A 20456-nucleotide genomic window follows, 5' to 3' on the forward strand; every position below is an offset into this window, starting at 1 on the left:
GGGGGGTTTGTGCCCAGATTTGTGCAGCAAATGGGCATTGGAAGAGTAGGTGGAGCTCAGATTCAGCACTCCCGCAATGGGGACAAGTAGCTGTCGTACACACTAGTCGGTGTATCAGGTTTTCGCCTACCGGTAATGCATTTTGTTCTAACTTCCAAAGAAACATTTTAACTTTTGGTGAGATTTCCTTCTTCCAGATATGTGCTCTCCAGTCAAAATCCTCAACAAAATAAAGATGGAGGTTGAAATATTATTCCTCTCTCTCTGCCATTGTTTCATAGTATCCGGATTTAACCGTGTACACTCCAGAGTTTTGTGGGAGCCAAGCCCATTCGTCTGTTGCTCCTAAGGTACTTGGTGTCAGCTTCCTTATAGCTTCTTCATTTGCCGAGAGGATAGTGCGGATAATATCAATATTCCATTGTCCGGTTCCTGGTACTATGAGAGCTGAGACCTTTAAATCTTGAGTGAGTTTCATGGGAGGTCCTATAGGTCTACAGGGGGAGGAAAGCGATAGCCATGGGCTATACCATATTGAGGTAGCCTCTCCATCTCCGATCAGTTTGCATAGCTTTTTCTTTTGGAGATCACGTCCTATGCATATTCCTCTCCATCCATGCGAAGCTGATCCTGGGACTTCACTCGCCAAAAAGGAGGAGGATTTGTAATATTTGTCTTTTAAGACTTTTGCGAGTAAACATCCTGGTTTGGTAAACAGTCTCCAACTTTGTTTTGCCAGCAGGGCATCATTGAACACTTTGATATCTCTAAACCCCAACTCACCATTTTTGAAAGATCTTGTTATCTTTTTCCAGAAAATCCAAGTCATTTTATTTTGGCCCGTATTGGAGTCCCACCAGAACCTAGTAAGTGCAGCTTGGATTCTTTTACACAGAGAGTTTGGGATGTGGTTATTAGTTGATTGTGCTGATGCTAACATATTCAACTAGTATTGGTCTAGAATGACAATTTTTTTCTTACCGTTGTGAGATAAAAATTATAATATTTTGATATCAATCACAAAAAAACAAAACAAAGAGAATTAACGGTTTACAATTCTTAATTATTACTAATGAAAAGTATCTCTAGAGGATAAAAAACAACTAGGATAAAAAGAAAACAGATGAAAATTCAAAAATTAATGTTCTTCTGTTTAAATAAATATTTTGATTGATACGATTTTAACAAACAAAAAAAAATACATACGAAAAGTTCTTTTTTTTTTTTTTTTTTTGAGAACTGCAAAAAGGGTGCAGCATCACACACATATACATTTTTTTATGGCCCGTAAGTTTGATATTATTACCAAATGTTATTTTTTGTTAGAACGATTTTTTCATTAAGCAAAAGAGGTTTACAAAGCCATATAAGGATCAGAGAATACTATCATCAAAAAGAGTTTTTATGGTACTATATTCCAAAATAAACAAATTGATGGACAACAAGTGTTTCAATACTTGAAAAATTGCTATTAAATAACTCTATTCACCATTTCATTTCCTGACACATATGATGTCGCAAACCATATACGAAAAGAATTCATGGATTAAATATTTTATAATAAATCTACAAATAATAAAAAATTTCAGTTCAAAAAAAAAATCAAATTATTAAAGAACAATAGTTTAATTATATAGAAATTACATTGATCATAATATGTAGTTAAGTAATTTGTATTACTGTTGTTATTAAGTCACTATGGTATATAATGTATGTTGTTAACAAAACACAAAATGTAATATTGGTAATAATAAAAATTTAACATAATTATGATGATATATAAAATGTAGCATCTAATATTTAAAAAAGAACAATTCATAAGTGAAAAATAAAGAAAGAAGGATACTTAGTTATTAAAAATAACTAATTCTTAAAAGCTTAGTTCCTTAGTATAGGACTACTTTGAATTATGGTGGTTGGAGTGTGCATCACCAACGCTTCTCCTTGGTGGCAATTTTGGTGGTACATTGAGATAGAAAGCACGAAATCATTAATTATATATATATATACATATATATATATATATATATATATATATATTTTGTAACTTTTGTATTTAACTTAAAAGCTCTGGTTCACTTCTTCTATAAAATGATTGCATTTTCTTCATTCTCTCTTCGCACACATTCATCAAACGAAATTTCTCTCTTCAAACACGAATCACTTAAAGTCTACGATCTCTACTAACTACTTCTTCAAAATGTATCTAGACAAACTACCCCTCTTCCATTCTCTTTTTCTCATGTCGATATTCTTGCTATCATCATTGCATTTACTCATTTCTTGCAAGGATTTTCTGAAAATGTAGCTAGCAAAATATCTTCTTCCATTTTTTGTTAACTCATATATAGTTTATGCGCAATCATAATCTCATTTCTCTGAAAGTTTATTTTTCTTGCTATCATTTCATTTAGTTTTTTTCTTTTTTTTTTTGGTAGAAATCATTTCATTTAGTTTGGAGAGACTTCTGATATCTTCCATTTTTTTTTTATTTTTTTTATTCATATAGTTTTTTATGCTGCCATCTCATTTCCCCTTAAATTTGTTTCTCTTGCAGGCCTTGGTTGTTGTACCGTGAAATGGGATCCCGAGAGGCCCGTTTCTATGACCCTGTAAGAGAGACGGTACACAATCGGCCGGAATACCGAAATCTTGAAGGTACCAGATTCCTGGGATCAACATTGGGTTGGGTTGTCATGTCCAACTCCGTTGCCGTACACCCACGCGAACACCACCAAACTTCCTTATACAACCCTTTCATATCAGAACGGTACCAACTACCCCCTCTCATCATTAGAAACCCACATCCCAGGACTGTGGTCCGTTACGGTGTGCTCACCGGAGATCCACGTGAAGACAACACTTATGTTTGTCTCTTAACCGATAACTTTTACATATATAATGGCATAGTTACTATGAGTATTCCTAGGGAATACATGTATTATGTAGCCAAGAGGAACGGACAATGGGATCAGTATTGGTCAGTGACTTCTATCCCTAACCATCATAATCATGGCTCGCCTATAGAGTCCATCTCCCCATCTGCGGACAAAATATCACTTATTATAAGGGGCCATAGTTTGGAATTCACCTTCCAAACCCAAGACTGGAATGTCAGAGAGACTCAAGAGAATGATCCCATCGAATGGAATCCTTTCCACGGCCAAACTTTTGACCAGATAAAACATCGACTTCAGATATCTCCACAGATTCCCACAACTCTATCCATTATTGGCACTAAAACCGATCGCGAGAGGGTGAAAAACAGCACTTGGGATGGTGGCAATCATAGCGTTTCTTACATTGAGGGAGTTTGGATTGAGGTTCGCGTTTAGCATGATGTTTCTTCTCTTTTATATCTATCTACGTACCTCCTCATGACTCTCAAGTTATTTCTCTGTTCTTCTTTTTCGTTTTAATATGTGTGTGGTTTAAGATTTGTAGTATTTACTATTTTATTGTGTTGCAAGCTCTACTTATTGTGGTTTGGTTAAAAACTCTACGTTGGTTTGTTAATAATAATAATAATAAAAGTTTCTGATCTTTTATTAATTTATTTTACGTTCAATATAATAAACAAAAACAAAGAACTCTAACTTCTTTGTACAACATCAGAACATCTATCTCGGCGTTCATATGTACAGAGAAAGTATATTATACTAACATATCGTACAAATAAACGTATCAACCTGTGTGCAACCATTTGAAGTTATAATAATTAGTCATGTACATGCCTCAGTAGTCAGTATAGGCATGCGCAGCAGCTGTATTCTCTTCATTCTCTCTTCCCACATGTACATTATTCACCAAATGAGATTTCTGTCTTAAAACAAGTATCACTTTAATCATGTACAGCTGCTAACTAGATCTTAAAAGCTTAGTTACTTATAATATATTAATTCACTGAGGCTTGCGCTGTATACATTCCAGTCTTGGGTTCTAATTCAAAGTAGTCCTATATTAAGTAAATAAGCTTTTAAGAACTAGTTAGTAGAGATGGTGATCATAGCAGGTCAATTTTAAGTTTACTACACTTTCTCTTCTTTTTTTTCCGCGTACCCTGAAGTCCTATCCATGCTGGTCCCAATACGCACGTTATGAAGGTACCAAAGACGGTAATACTGTTTTGCAGACGTAATGACAAAAGTAAAGGTTGTTTTGGAATTAAACATTTGAGAAAATTCCACTAACCAAGTTAAGTTTTGTTTGACCCTAACATGTAAATCTTCTTACTCTTATCTACAGAACGTTTCCCACAACGTATAAATACTACTGTTTGTCTAGTCGACATTTCTTTCTTATTGACATTTTAAGCAGTTCTTTTAATTTAAATATTTGTAAATACTATTATTAAACTAACCAATTTTTATAGTTAATTTGTAAAATTACTTTCTTACCTATTTTATGTTCTTAGTAGTACACATATATATTCATTGCATTTATTATGTTAATTGATAAATATGCAAATAAATTTAAACATTGAACACTTAAATTATGTACCCTAAACCCTTTAGTGTATTGAGTTAATGTTTCAATCTTCATACAAATTTGAGTATTTTTTTTTAACTTAGAAAATAAAATGTCATAACATATATTTTTATTGTTGATAACAAAAAATGTATATATCTCAAATCCCTATACTCTTTATACCACTCCAAACCCTATATCCTAAACTCTAGTTCAAAATTTCATTAACATTCTATTTTATTTTTCTTTATTGACGATTAGCAAAACATATTTCACAAGTGTGAATTTATTATATATATCCTAAATTAAATATTAATGAATCCAAATTACTACTATAATTTTATTGTTTTAGATTTTAAATCCTATACCCTAATCCTCAAACCCTATTTAGTATTTATGCCCTAAACTTTAAATAGAAAACTCATTATTTTGTTCTTTTCATTTTTTTCTTGAGATTTAGCAGAAGAATATTTTACAAGTGTGAATTTATATTCCCTAAATTAAATATTTTATTAATCCATAAAATTATGTTATAATTTTATTGTTAATAAAAATTAGAACTCTAAACCTCAGACCCTATCTATGTCCTAAACTCTAAATCAAAAACTCAATAATTTTCCTTATTATTTAATACTAGGTATTTGCGGGAGAACTCATTTAATAAAATAGTTATTACAAAATTTATTTAATTATTTATATTTATTAAGTTATTTAATAATAAATTCAAAAAGAATAAATTTTTGAAACTTTCTTCATATATTAATTGATAAATATTCTTAAAAATAACTTTACCTTCACATGTAAATAATAATTAATACTATAGACATATGATTAAAAAATTATTACTATAAAATAAATAATGATTAATACTAAAAACATATGATAGGTAATAACATTTTTAAAATAAAATTTGATGTACTCAAATCAACATATCCAAAAAAAAACACAAAGTAAAGTTGTAATGAAAATATGATATTTTATAAAAGAAAATGTGGTTATAAATATAAACAATTAAAAAAAATTACGATAAAAAAGAACAAACCAAAAGTTGCAAATGTTCGACAAATCACTTTAATTTAATTAAATGACAACAAAAAATTATTTAATTATATTTTAGTATGATAGACACAACCATAGATATCAAATTTTCCAAAACTTGCAATGGTTCACAATAGAAATCGAAAGTTTTTATTGGTTTATCAAATAAACTAAATTTGTAGTGGTTTAATTAAAAGGTTGTAATAACTCATTTAAATATATTTTTGTAATTAAAATATAATAAATCAAATATTTGATGAAAATGTGCAAATGTTCTTCACTTTTGTTCAGATTTATGAAAAAATCTGTGTTGAATAGAAAGTTTGAAAATTTTCTAAAAGAAAAACAAATATATGAATTTCTAGAGATGTGTACCTTTGAATTGAAAAGAAAGTTTGAAAATTTCATAAAAGAAAAACATATATAAGAAAGTTTAAAAATTTCACAAAATAAAAACATATTTATAGATTTTAAAGATTTCTCAAAAAATAATAAATATATAGATTTCTAAAGATGTTGCCTAAAAAATAAAAAAATCATAATAATAAGATTTTTACTATTTATGTTGCCTAAAAAATAAAAAATATATACTATATGTAATTGTGAGAATATGGTGAGGGAATGTGATATTGCACCTTTAAGTTATCAGATCTTCATGTGTGATTGTGTCATTAATCTTCGTAATTAGTCTCAAACAATATTGAATTATATAGTTTGCTTTATGATGATTGTCATCGCGTCTCTCACATACACGTTTTGAATGTACATACATGTCTTGAATATGACATTGAAATAACTTGTATACATATATGTTTGAATGTTTTTTGTAAACAACTTGTGTGTTCATATGTACATATGTATATTAAAATAAGTTGTGTACGTTTATGTTTTGAATGTTTTGGTTGTAAACAACTTGTGTGTTCATATGTACGTATAAGGCCCAGTCACTCTGTTCTGAAAAGCAAATAACAAGAGTTTACATGAGACATATTGATCAGAAAGCTCAAATTAATCTGGTTAACTGTGGCTATACGTACCAAGATCAACCATGGTTGGTTTGACTACATTAAGCAATCATGCACGGTGTACATGTGGGCGATGACTACATTAAGCAATCATGCACGGTGTACATGTGGTTGAGATATCGGAGGAAACTCAGTCTCCCCTTCGGTGACGTTGTGTGGAAGCTGGTAAATTAGTTCCAGGTTGTTGGTGCGGGATTTAGCACCCCTAACATACCGAACTAAACCAGAAAGATAATTTGATTATTTAACTGGGAATCCGGTTAAGAACCCAATTAGGTATTACTTGAGGCCTGTTCAGAAGCAGGAAGCCCAGCCTTGGAGACGAAGAACCAACTTCCCAGTTCGCTTGGTGGCCGACTCAAGAAATGAAGCAACTTTCCTTATCTCAGTTCGTCTCAGAAGGAAAGTTAATATATTATGTAATCTACGGACATGTATAAATAAGGAGAGACTTCTCCATTGTAAAGCATCCAGTATCTAATACAATAATTCAGCTCTCCTATTGTTCTTAGCAAAAACCCTAGTTCGAGAGATCTAAACCCCTTTTCTAATTTCTAAGCTTAGATCGACTTTTTAGAGAGATTACTTCCTTCAATTTGAAAGTTTCTACACAGGTCCTACAAACGAAAGCAAAGTCGTCAACTACTGTTTGCTATAGAGAGCGAGACAATATTCTCATCATCATCATTAGCAGAGATTTAGCTTATTCATAATGAATTCACCTTAAAGAGAAAAGTATCAAAACCAAGACTGATTAAGGACATGAGTACGGTTAAGAAAAACGACACACAGATGTCTCATCATTCACAGATCTAGAGTGTTGGTATTCCAGCCTTAAGAGAAGTCTAAAGACTTAAGGCTAATGAAGAATAAGACCGGGATTAATTAAAGAAAACTACACATACCTTAATTTCTCTCTCTCGAATATGAACATGACCATGAAGTTCATGGCACGGTAGAACTTGAGAGCGCAAATTCCTCTCCCTACCTTCAGTACCGTAGCATTTTGCTACAGTGAAAAAACCAAAAATAGCTTTAGAGAGTTGCTCAGAAGATCACACACCTCGGTTTAGTTCATAAAGCAACTGGAAACGTAGATGCACAATATCTTTAACTCAAACACTTAACAAGCTTTAAATTAGTTGATATCTATCAAGTATAACAACACTGCAAGCAAGAAATAGCTTAACACATATAAAAGTTCCCTAGCGTCAAAGTTCATGACCTCCTACCTATAGCTACATCACTAAACCAACTAACTATATATCCATATACAGTACATGAGCACCTTAAGATTCAAAGATTTCAGCAAAAAAGGGTTTCGTTCCGCCTACAGATCAAATGGAAAGTTTTTGTATTTCATCTTCCATAACTAAGCTTTAATAGGACTTCGTCTGAGCAATAAAAGTTCCGTAATAGATCGACACTAGACACAACTTCTTGAAACTGTAATCAGTTCGTTAAAGATGATGAAGCTTTTCAACTACGGGAAAGTAGAAGAGTAGCAGCAAGGGTTAAAAAGCGAGAGAAGAATGCGAACAGATGAGAATGGATAAGACGTTCAAAGAAGAAGAGAGGTCTATTTTTGTGGGAAATTAAGATTTCTTGGTAGTTTCTTGCAAGTCAAGAAAGTGGAAAAAAAAAAGAGAAGAAGAAGAAGACCACCATTGCTCAAAATGATAAGCGATGCTTTGAGATCGACATAAGAAAGAGTCCCTTCAATTCTGACTTCTTCCCTTGTGGTGACGCTAACGACGTGACCGATGTCAGAGTTCGCCATTGTTACTCTCTCTCTCTCTCTCTCTCTTTTTCTCTGTTTAGTTTCTTCTGCGATCGTGATGTGAGCGGGGAGAGAGTTTTTTGGTTTGTTCTAAAACGCAACGTTTTATATAAAAGAGAAAGAAGTTAAAGCATATGGGCCGTAAAGCTTTCCATTGGGCCTTCCCGAGAAAATAAAATCTCTCCAACTATTTTAGATTTTTTAACTTGTTTTATATAAACGAAAGAAAAAGAAAAAGGAAAAAAAAAAAGGTTAAATCATTTTCATTGCGGGTGAGATGGAGGAACCGGGTCAAGAAACGAGTATTCCGGGTTGTAGACAAACGAGTGTGAAAAATTTATTCAAATCCGCTCTTCGATGTCTTCTCACTGCTTGCTCCAGACAGGTAACTAACTACTGCTCTCTTCCCAATTGTCGCAGTTTGGGTTTCGAAAAACTGTTACAGTAATTGAAACTTTTAGGATCTTTTTTGAAGGGTTCTCGTTGATAACTGAATTGAATCCTTGCGTTTAAAAAACGCTTGAGATGAATAAGAATGGAGTTTTGGCTCTGATTTTGATTTGTTTACTAAAAAGATTTGCAAATAAAAAGTTAACTCAATCCAGTGAAGTTTTTTTTTTGTAGGGTTTATTTGTAAACTGAAGATGAGACTGAATTTAAGTGTCAAAAAATTAAAGCTTGAATTTTTTTTTGTTGTTGTTTCTTCTCTGTGTAATGTACTAATAACTAATAAAGCCTTTGTGTTTTTGTTAGGATTTTTTTGATATTTTGTCGAAATTTAGTGGGGGTGAGCAAGAAAGGCTTTATCGGTTATATACTCAGGTATTTTTTTATTCTTTAGTATAGAATCCATTTAGTTTCCATAGATGTTTCTGATGTTATATATCTCTCTCTCTCTCTCTCTTGACATGTTTCTAGGTTGTTGTGAAATTGCATAAGACATTAGAGGTAAAACTCATTTGACTCTGTCTGAGGTTATTCAAAGTTTTAAACATTAACATACCTGTGATGATGATGGGTTATATTCATATAGTGTGATCAGTTAGAAACTTTTGGTAACGTTTTTCAGCATTTAATTGTTTACAGGAATATTTTGATGAATACTGTCACAAAACTCAGGTTACCTTTGACTTAGACATCTTCTTATTTTGCTTCTTACACAACAAACAAACTAGTGAATGTTTTTCATCGGTTACTCTTTATGATGGATGACACACTTGTGAATAAGTGAAACACTTTTTTTTTCCCTTTTCGCAGGTTGGACCAATTCTTGATACAGTCGAACAGCTGATCGAAGAACAGCATTTGGATCCCTTGTTCTCAGATGAGTAGGTCTCTCATCCATGCCGCTTAATCCCTTATTGTGCATTTATGGCATTGGCCCTCAATTGTAAATCCCCATGTTTTGGAAATTCTGATATTACTGTCACCATGACTTCATCTCAGGACGGATGTAATGGCAATAGCAAATGATCTTACAACAGTAAAGAAGAACGAGATACAAAGGTTAACAGCTTTACTCCAAAGGGTAAGTAGTACTACTGTCACAAGAAACTAATCCTTTGCTTATATAGTCCCATCTTTTGAAAACGATTTCTTCTCGTGTTCATCCACTATCCAGGCTGAAGAACAGAATCGCCAGAAGGAAGCCCGCATCAGCCTGCTCAAAGACCAAACACAAGATTTCTCAGACGCAACTGCCAGAATCGAAAAGGTATTCTAACTTATATTCCATTTTCAGAATCTTAAGCCCACGTCTTATTCTCTGTTTTTAGTCGTCCTCAAAATGTAAAATCTTTTGCAGCTGAAAGCCGGGTTCTCGGGCTACTTTGAAGGAAAGGACAAGCTACCTCCAATATAGTTTCAAGGCAAATTGCAATGAGAAAGCATGTCACATTCATTCCCTGCATTTCTATATAGTTTTATTAGAGTCTTATTTATCAATCTGGTCACAACTACTTGCTTCATTGTAAACTACTGAGAATCTGGATTAAACTGGTTTATCCATTGTGTTCTGGTTACTTTGTGGTTTGATAACAGTTCATGCAAAATATTTTTTCTAAGGTTACTCATGAACCGGTTTGGTTTTGTTCTGGTTACTTTGATTTTGGTTCGATTACAATTCAGGCAAAAAGGTTACAAACGATTGTTATAAGCTTTATTGCTGTGGCTTTTATTATCATAACCATAAGATTTGTTGTGTTCATTTTATTTGATGTGTATGTACTTAAACTACTAAGCCTCTGTGTATTTCCTTTATGTGAACCCATCATCTTAACGTTTTCTCCAAATTCAGTGGGACTAAGCAAGAAACTGTTTCTCGGTTATGTTTAATCAGGTATCTCCCTTCACTATCCCCTTTCCAATAACAAATTAATCATTTGCCAGTGCATTAAACTAGTACTACACAAAGCCGGTGGTTTCAATTTCTTCGTGTTAGTTTTTTGTGGCTTAACGAATGGTTCGCAAGTGCTTAGAAACGAATCTGCTGAGAGCTACTTAAGCTTCATGCCTTGATTCATACTTCATGTCATTGTCAACATAAACTTTATACTTTTAGAGGGGTATTATGTCACGGTAGCACCTTCTTAATTCTCAATTCATATCTATTGATCTAGGACACGAGATCAAGGTTGTCCGTATGGATGTCCGTACAAGCGTCCGTACAAGTGACCATAAGGCTTAGGCCATTAGGCCATGGTTCGGTTTGTTAAATAAGAAAGAGAGGCCTTAGTAATAAGAAACCCATAAGAAGAGAAGGATCTAGAAGAGAGGAGATCAAAAATATCCTAAGAAGAGATCACATGTTTACCTTGGGGACGAGTGAAGTCGAGTCAACCAAGTAAGGAAAGGTCGCTATCATCATTAAGGAAGATTGAGACTAATCTCACGAGAATATCTTCTTTCCTTCCCTATTGTATCTCTAACGGCTAATATCTCCTTCTCTCCCTATATATGGCCATGTAATAAACATAAGATGTATTCTAATCAAGTCTTTTGAATACACATTCTCTTATTCTCTCGATTCTCTTATTATTCTCTAGATAATTCTGCAATTCTAACATGGTATCAGAGCGAGGTTTCTGTTCTTGACAAAACCAGCTCCATTCTCTTTTATTCTGGCTTTGATTCTCCATTCTTGTTGTTCGCTTTCTACTCTCGTTCGTTTTCTCACGTTTATCCACTGGTCAAAAGCTTTATCCGGCGGTCAATAGCATTCTACCATGGAGAACACCAAGCCGCTTGTTCTACCAACCGTCCTCAAAGGAGGAAACTATCTGATGTGGTCAAGAACCACCAAAACAGCGTTGTGTGGCCGCGGACTTTGGAACCACATCGAAGGTGGGAGAGTTCCAAGGAAAGTCACCAAAGAAGGTGGAAAAGAAACCATCAAAGAAGATGAAGAAGAGGCTAAGCGTCAAGAAGAGGCTAAGTGGTTTCAAGAAGACCAAACCGTCCTCTCCATACTTCAAAACTCCCTTAAGGCTCCCATACTAGAAGCCTATTCTTATTGTGAAACGGCCAGCGAACTATGGGAGACCCTCACGAATGTCTTCGGCAATGTCTCCAATCTCACCCGAGTCTTTGAAGTCAAGAAGTCTATCAACGACCTGAGTCAAGAGGATATGGAGTTCAACAAACATTTTGGGACGTTCAGGTTACTTTGGGCTGAATTCGAAATGCTCCGACCGAACACCATGGATCCGGCCATACTCAACGAGCGAAGGGAACAAGACAAGGTCTTTGCATTGCTACTCACCCTCAACCCGACTTTCAACGACCTCATCAAGCATATCCTAAGGTCAGACAAGCTCCCAAGCCTCGATGATGTGTGCGCACAGATACAAAAAGAACAAGGCTCTCTCGGCTTGTTTAGTGGTAAGGGGGAGCTCGTCACAGCCAACAAAGGAGTCTTCAAACAAGAGGATCGGAAGCCAAAGGGAGGATGTGAACATTGTAAAAGGAAGAACCATACTAAGGAGAAATGTTGGTTTCTTCACCCTCACTTGCGCCCAAGTCATCATCACAAGGATCCGCGAGCCAACGTGACTCACACCAAGGACGAACAAGCCCAGACTGGCGGTTCCTCGAAGAACGGTGAAGAGGCAGCCTCCGGAGACTATGTGAGGAAATCTGACTTGGAGGCCTTCTTCAAGTCCTTGGCTCTCAAGGAGTCAAGTGGTAAAACATTTTCTGCCCTCAAGCTTAATAACTCCTTAGTAGTAGATTCGGGTGCTTCTCACCATATGATTAGTAACTCGAACTTGCTAAATAATATAGAACCGGCTAAGGGAAATGTAGTTATTGCTAATGGGGAGAAAATACCGATTCAAGGCATAGGCGACTTAAGACTATTTAACAAAGAGTCTAAATGTTTTATATGCCTAAGTTTACTTCAAATCTTTTGTCGGTTAAAAGAGCTACTAATGATCTAAATTGTTATGCTATATTTGGGCCTAATGATGTTTACTTTCAGGATATTGAGACTGGAAAACTGATTGGTGAAGGTGGAACCAAAGATGATCTTTATATTCTTGAAGATAGTTCACCAAGTTTACCAAAATCTGTTTCTTTTAGTTCTTGTCTTGGAATCTCTTTAAATGCAATGTGGCATGCTAGGCTAGGTCATCCTCACTCTAGAGCTCTCGAATTAATGCTTCCTAATGTCTCTTTTGATCACTCTAGTTGTGAAGCTTGTATACTTGGCAAACATTGTAAAACTGTTTTCTCTAAGTCTACTACTTTTTATGAAAACTGCTTTGACTTAGTTCATTCAGATGTTTGGACCTCTCCATGTGTCTCTAGGGATAGTAACAAGTATTTTGTGACATTCATAGATGAAAAATCAAAATATACTTGGGTAACCTTACTTCCCTCCAAGGATCATCGTGTGATTGATGCATTTATAAATTTCCAAAACTATGTCACTAATCAGTTTAATGCTAAGATTAAAGTGTTTAGAACAGACAATGGAGGCGAGTATACAAGCAATCGATTCAAAGAACACCTAGCAAAGCATGGCATTGTTCATCAAACAAGTTGCCCCTACACTCCTCAACAAAATGGTGTAGCCGAAAGAAAGAACCGACACTTGATGGAAGTAGCAAGATCAATGATGTTTCACACCAACGTCCCAAGAAGATATTGGGGAGATGCGGTGATGACGGCCTGCTACCTAATCAACCGGACTACTACTAAGATCCTAGAGGATCGATCACCATTTGAGGTACTAAACCAATTTAAACCATCACTTAATCACCTAAAAGTGTTTGGTTGTGTTTGTTTTGTCTTGATACCAGGTGAACTACGGAATAAGCTTGAAGCCAAGAGCACCAAGTGCATGTTTCTAGGCTATTCCATCACTCAAAAGGGCTACAAATGCTTTGATCCGATCAATAACCGCACCTTCGTCTCACGTGATGTTAAGTTTCTTGAAGACCAAGGTTACTTTGACAAGAAAGATTGGGCGGGCTTGAAGGATTTGGCAACGCCTACGGATCAGTCTGGAGGTCTAAAGTTCTTACTAAATCATCTCAGTGTCTCGACCACTCAACCCTCGCAATTGTCCCAGGATACTTCACCTAACTCACTTCCCGGCACCTCGGAACCTCTGCCCGAACAATCGTCTATCCCGGCTGATGTTGTGCCTCTGGAGCCGAAGGGGGAGAACAATGATAGGCTACAACAACAAGTCTCTAAAGAACCAACTTCTATAGACCAAGCACTGCCTGCGCCAGCTCCTGAACCACAACCAGCTCCACAACCAGCTCCACAGCCGTGTAGAAGTACTCGCGTCCGGTCACATCCGTCCACATGGAGAGATAAGCGCTTCTACTACAACAACAATGCTATAGCGCATCCTATACAAGCTGTATGCTCTCTTGCGCGTCTACCAGCTGATCATCAAGTGTTCCTTGGGAAGCTAGACGAACAACCGATACCAAACACCTATGAGGAAGCACAAGAAAGCAAAGAATGGCTTGGAGCCGTAGATGATGAGGTGGAGGCTATGATACGAAATCACACATGGGATGAAGCTGATCTTCCACCAGGGAAAAAGGCAGTAAGCTCAAAGTGGGTTTTCACAATCAAGCATCTAAGTAATGGAGACATCGAGAGATACAAAGCTCGCCTAGTGGCGCGTGGGTTCACTCAAACATATGGTCAGGACTACAAAGACACGTTCGCACCAGTGGCTAAGCTTCATACGGTGAGGGTAGTCTTATCCTTAGCTACGAATCTATCTTGGGAGTTATGGCAGATGGATGTCAAAAATGCCTTCCTACAAGGAGAATTAAAGGAAGAGGTTTACATGACACCACCACCCGGTCTTGAAGACATGATCACTCCGGGAAAGGTATTGAGACTAAGGAAAGCTATATATGGCTTAAAGCAATCACCACGAGCCTGGTACCACAAGTTGAGCACTACACTTGTTGGTTATGGCTTTAAGAGAACCCACTCGGACAACTCTCTCTTCACTCACCAAAGCGATAAAGGTATAGTGGTTGTTCTTGTCTATGTAGATGATCTTATCATCTCCGGGGACAACCATGAAGGTATAAAGGATATCAAAGCTCATTTAAATTCTGTGTTTGATATAAAATACCTTGGTGAGCTTAAGTACTTCCTTGGGATTGAAGTGTGTCATTCTCCGGAAGGCCTATTTCTTTCCCAACGAAAGTACACCCTTGATTTACTTTATGAAACAGGAATGTTAGGAGCTAAACCGGTTGACACTCCGCTTCCTGATGGCTACCAAGTTGAATGCAAGGGGGAGAGGAATGATCCTTCATACAAAGATCCCTCTCGCTATCGCCATCTAGTGGGTAAGCTTATCTACTTAACACTTACTCGACCTGACATTTGCTATGCTGTGAATCAGGTTAGCCAGTACATGAAAGATCCAACAACATATCACTGGAGTATCTTGCAAAGAATCCTTCACTATCTCAAGAAGAGCCCTGGCCAAGGCATATGGATGGGCAAGAATGACAATACCGAGCTTGTAGGATATTGTGATGCGGATTGGGGTGGCGATAGGACGGATCGAAGATCAGTCACAGGCTACTGCACCTTCATAGGAGGCAACCTAGTCACGTGGAAGACCAAAAAGCAAAAGGTGGTCTCGATGTCGAGTGCCGAATCCGAGTATAGAGCGATGCGGAAGCTGACCACCGAGCTCACATGGCTCAAGGCATTGTTAGAAGAGCTAGGCATCAAACCATCAACACCAATCCCTATGCATTGTGACAATGAAGCCGCAATCCACATAGCCACAAACTCGGTGTTCCATGAAAGAACCAAACACATCGAGTTGGACTGCCACAAAGTTCGAGAAAAGATTGAAGAAGGTGTCACTCTCCCATATCATACACCAAGCGTGGACCAACTCGCTGACATCTTCACCAAGGCTGCCTGTCGTAAAGTTTGTGATCACATTCACCACAAGCTCGGACTGGTGGACTTGACACACCCTTGATCAAGTCTCCTACCCGTGACCATTACACTCTTTTTCCCTCAAGGTAGTTTTGTGCCATGTGGTTTTCTACTTTGAGGTTTTTAATGAGGTGATGGCTTACGGGGTTCCAAGCTTAACCGTTTCACCTGGTTAAGCTTGAGGGGGAGTATTGATCTAGGACACGAGATCAAGGTTGTCCGTACGGATGTCCGTACAAGCGTCCATACAAGTGACCATAAGGCTTAGGCCATTAGGCCATGGTTCGGTTTGTTAAATAAAAAAGAGAGGCCTTAGTAATAAGAAACCCATAAGAAGAGAAGGATCTAGAAGAGAGGAGATCAAAAATATCCTAAGAAGAGATCACATGTTTACCTTGGGGACGAGTGAAGTCGAGTCAACCAAGTAAGGAAAGGTCGCTATCATCATTAAGGAAGATTGAGACTAATCTCACGAGAATATCTTCTTTCTTTCCCTATTGTATCTCTAACGGCTAATATCTCCTTCTCTCCCTATATATGGCCATGTAATAAACATAAGATGTATTCTAATCAAGTCTTTTGAATACACATTCTCTTATTCTCTCGATTCTCTTATTATTCTCTAGATAATTCCGCAATTCTGACAATATCTCATTGAAATAAAAAATAATATTACTAAATGAATAAAACAACGTTAGTTAGTACCGTAGATAAGTAGATATTACAAATGTAGAATGAACCGTTACCGTAGTCACTACTCACTACAACACATGCAGCAACGTAATTTCTGAAAACCATTTTGCGTCCTTGTTTATGCGACCATTATTAACATGTTGCGAGAAGAACATATGTTAACTATGGGAACATAACCATTAACAAACAAAAAAACAAAAAGAAAAAAAAAGACATCTGTTAATAGTAAAAAACTGTCACCCAAAAAGCAATATACAAGCTACTTAAATTCCTGCATTAGCTAATTATTTGCTAAAATATGCGAGACAAATACATAATAGGCAATTAATATGACAAAAGGAGACCAGCAAAAAAAGGAAGGACAACCATGTGAGTCCATTAATAAATAAATCAGGTTCATATGTACTGTATTATTCTACACAAACCAAGGAACAGCCTCTATAATATTTCTTCTTTTTGACTCTGATATGTGAAAGAGGCTGTGACATGAGACTATCAAAGGCCACCTTGGCGATGACTAAGGTGTGAGATCTACTCAATAGAGGAAAATCACTAGACTCTTTTTCCGTAGAAGATCATGACGAAAGATGATTTCCAGAACATGTAAATTGTAAATTAATCGTAAATTGTATATAATACAGAAACTAATTGAATGTGTATGTACGTGGACAAAGTTATTGGTGCACTTACCCTGATGTCCCTAAATTTGAAGTGGATTGGACCAATGTTGAATTTTTAGGCGGTCTTTCGGGATGTATGGTTTTCGTGACGGTCATTCGCAACGTGTGGCCTGTTTAGGTAATCCTTCGGGATTTTACTCAAATCAAATTTCAAATTCATATATGTGAGAATTTAGAATCTAATTTTCATATTATTTATTTTTTTAATATAATTTTTCTCTTCTTTAACTCAGTTTGGTAAAATATGCTCTGGAACATTCTAGTCTATCTTCCTTCAGTGTCGTGTTTTGTAAGAGAGAAAAATGGCATTTTTGCCCTAAACCACACAAATATTTAAAATTAAAAGGCCACAAATTTTCAAAAATTTGCCTTAATATATACTTTTAAATAGTGTTTTAGGAATTTTTCTTTGGAAAAAATTCATAAAACTAACTTCACAAAAAAAAATACTTGCTTTTCATTATATTAATTCACTAAATCCAATTTCTAATGAAAATATTTGGAACATGGTAACATTTCCTTTTTAATATATTAGAAAATATATCATTATTTAAAAACAATCTATGTATACAAAAGCCACAATTTTAGAATTGGCCTTAAGCCTCTATTGATCTTAGCACAGCACCACTGTTTTAACTAATGAAATCAGTTCAAATCCTTCAAAATCATTAAATATCCAATCCATCAAACTATTGTGAATAACACCAGATTTCATTAGAGTTTTAAAAAATCCATGATTGAATAATATAGGATTTATAGATTTTTCATAAATCACTTAAAATAGTATTGACTTGTATGAATTACTTTTATACAATCTTTTTTTTTTGTCGTAAATCATATTTTAATCTTTTAATAAAATTTTACATATTTTACTTTTTAAAATACTATTCAAAACTAAGCTTGTGATGAAAACTATATATTCAAATCAAAAACTAGATTAGCAAACTAAGATTATCTGTTTTATTTACAAGTCTCAACAACATCGATTATATGTGGATGTGTATGGATGATAATACTTTACAACATATTATCATAATCGATTTTTGTACAAAATTATGTTTAATTTTTTATATTAGTGGGTTCAAGGCTTCAAGCTATTAGTAGAATTTTAAAATTTGAATTGATTCCTAAGAAGATGAGATATTATGCGATTTGTGATATCTCACGTGTTTTAAAATTATGTGTGAATTAATCATCTCGTTTTGAAAACAAAAAGCGAGTCTTTTACCTGAGTCATAGTCAATTTTAATTAGAATGTAATGTTAAAATGAGATTTATAGTGAGTGACAATTGTGATGCCGTTAGAGTCGGTTGCTGCATATTGGGTTTATTGGGCGTCAATTAGTATATATTGAACCCAAACCTTACTCTCTTATTCCCCTTTTCCCCGCCTAAGCCCCTTTTTTTCCTTTATATTCTTCCAAAGTAAATTGTTTATGTAAATAGAAGCTGTATATACTTTTAGAAAGGGATATATATATATATGTCATGGAACATCTATTTATGTGAGTGATACTTAAGATGGATTATATATATATATATATATCATGTCAATAGAAATCATAACTAATCTATAGAGAGGTAGTTGACAAAAGAAAAAGAAAAAAATATGGTCCATTATACCATGTTAACACTTGTTTATTTGAGAGCTACTAATGAATAAAGTCATAAATAAAAAAATAAAAAAATTACTAGCTAGTTTTGCTGATAAAGAAAAAAAAGAATTTTATGACTGAATAAAGAAAATGACCCAAAAAACAAAAGTATCAATAGAGAATTACTGCTAAGACTAAAACTATAAGCCGTAAAAAAAAAGAAACAAAAACGATCGGGAAAGGTCAAAGCAAAAGGACATTGTTGATATCATTGCAATGAGTCCACACAACGCGAGAATGTATACGACCGAGGGGCTATAAGCACAGCATCAAGCCATTCAATATTGCCCCAAACTTCACCATGACGGTTCTTTTCAAGCGAGATCATAGCACACCAAATTTCTTTGGTTGCAGTAATACGAGACGGCACATAGTCCCAAAAGACAACGAGTTTTCCACCACAATTACCTATTTCAGTATGAGTTTTGTATTTCGCGTGAACTCCACTCAAACCTTCGACCAGTCTCCACTCTTCACGCTTTGTGTCATACCACCACAATTTTTTATCACCATAACGGTAGCATACATTCTCTATCTCACACATACTCTCACCCAAGTAGTCCTCATCAACTTCCCACCTACTTTCTTTGGTAAGGTAAACAAAGTTTTTCTTATTGCTCCTCACGTAAATTTTTCCTTGCTTCGCTTGGAGATTCTTGACCAAAGAGTACCGGAGCTCCACTCCAGGATCCGGTAAAGGTTCCCAAGTTTGAGTCTTTGGGTAGAAAACCTCAGCCCAATGCGTAGATTCATCTGGTTCACACCCTCCCATTACATATAGATTCCCGTCCAGGGCGCACGTAAGGGCATTCTTACGAGCCACCGTCATGCTGGGGGCTTTGTATTTGCCAGTAAGCTTGTTATAGACCCACACGTCGGTCGAGGAGGAGGGCGTGTCTTGTCCACCAATTTCGTATATTTCTGAACCAACAGTTTCGTGGAATATTTGTAAGCGACGAGAATAAGAAGTAGGCATTGGTAGCAACCAATGTCCGGTAACCTTGACGTCGATCTTCCAATGGGTTAGGGGTTGATGATCATAGGGTTTAATCCAGAGACAGAACCATCTACGATCAAAAGGATAGGTGGGAGATTGTAGACAGACATAAACACATTGTTTTCGGGTTCCAAGGCAGGATCGTTCCATGTCGAGCGCGTCAGAGAGGATGAGCGAGCGGAAGCTCTTGGAGACAAGTGAGAGCGTTGGGTAGTAAGACATTGATATGCGAGCCAATATACTCAAAACGATGTCCGTCGGTAAGGACGAAAACAACCACCGAGATGGTGGCGTAGCCGGACAATTAGGAGGGTTTGGCTCGCTTGGTGGCTCCATAACTCTTCGTAGGTTTTTTTTAAATTTAAACAAACACTTACCTTTTGTTTAAGTTTTGAACGGAACACCAAATGAAATCTTATTGTATGCATGGTGTATATTTATAGCCTAAAGATCTCCTAGTCCTATATGTATTTGGTTTATCAAAAACTAATCATTAACAATTACATTATCGCTGTCATATATATCTTTTTATTTGTTTTTTGAACAACGTTGTCTTATATATCTATCGGAGATTCGCCATTTATAAAAAGAAAAAATATATATATATGCTTTGCGGAAAAACGGTTTTTTCATACCTCCATAATAGCCCTATGTTGAATTCATACATTTGACTATTAATCT

The 20456-nt window shown here is 35.6% G+C and overlaps 3 protein-coding genes and 1 pseudogene across 8 annotated transcripts; 3 read left to right on the top strand and 1 right to left on the bottom strand.

The window, feature by feature from the left end:
- The first annotated feature begins 2063 nt into the window (after positions 1-2063).
- LOC104731635 (uncharacterized) lies at positions 2064-3552 on the top strand. Its single transcript, XM_087478669.1, has 2 exons — positions 2064-2202; positions 2558-3552. Coding segments are annotated over exons 1-2 (780 nt in total). The 5' UTR covers positions 2064-2200; the 3' UTR covers positions 3336-3552.
- Positions 3553-8513: 4961 nt separating this feature from the next.
- Positions 8514-10378, top strand: LOC104731636 (uncharacterized). Of its 6 annotated transcripts, none has more exons than XM_010451065.2 (8): positions 8532-8695; positions 9064-9132; positions 9229-9258; positions 9397-9429; positions 9568-9638; positions 9757-9838; positions 9932-10024; positions 10115-10378. In XM_010451065.2, exons 1-8 carry the CDS (start codon positions 8588-8590, stop codon positions 10169-10171), a joined length of 543 nt encoding a protein of 180 aa, XP_010449367.1. In that variant the 5' UTR covers positions 8532-8587; the 3' UTR covers positions 10172-10378. The 6 variants fall into 6 exon arrangements, 4 of the variants coding, with proteins under 4 accessions (XP_010449369.1, XP_010449367.1, XP_010449368.1 ...); XR_015575495.1 differs by having other exon boundaries at positions 8548-8695; positions 9568-9642; XR_015575496.1 differs by lacking the exon at positions 9397-9429 and having other exon boundaries at positions 8548-8695; positions 9568-9642.
- A 1156-nt stretch (positions 10379-11534) lies between these two features.
- LOC147930481 (uncharacterized) lies at positions 11535-15926 on the top strand. The gene is made up of 4 exons (XM_087476888.1): positions 11535-12645; positions 12819-13007; positions 13611-15196; positions 15837-15926. Exons 1-4 carry the CDS (start codon positions 11535-11537, stop codon positions 15924-15926), a joined length of 2976 nt encoding a protein of 991 aa, XP_087333014.1.
- Positions 15927-18986: 3060 nt separating this feature from the next.
- Positions 18987-20111, bottom strand: LOC104733489 (F-box/kelch-repeat protein At4g19330 pseudogene; annotated as a pseudogene).
- Between the last annotated feature and the right edge of the window lie 345 nt (positions 20112-20456).

The sequence above is a fragment of the Camelina sativa genome, chromosome 12 (assembly GCF_030686135.1).
Source record: "Camelina sativa cultivar CO46 ecotype springtype chromosome 12, ASM3068613v1".
In the NCBI taxonomy this organism is placed as follows: domain Eukaryota; kingdom Viridiplantae; phylum Streptophyta; class Magnoliopsida; order Brassicales; family Brassicaceae; genus Camelina; species Camelina sativa.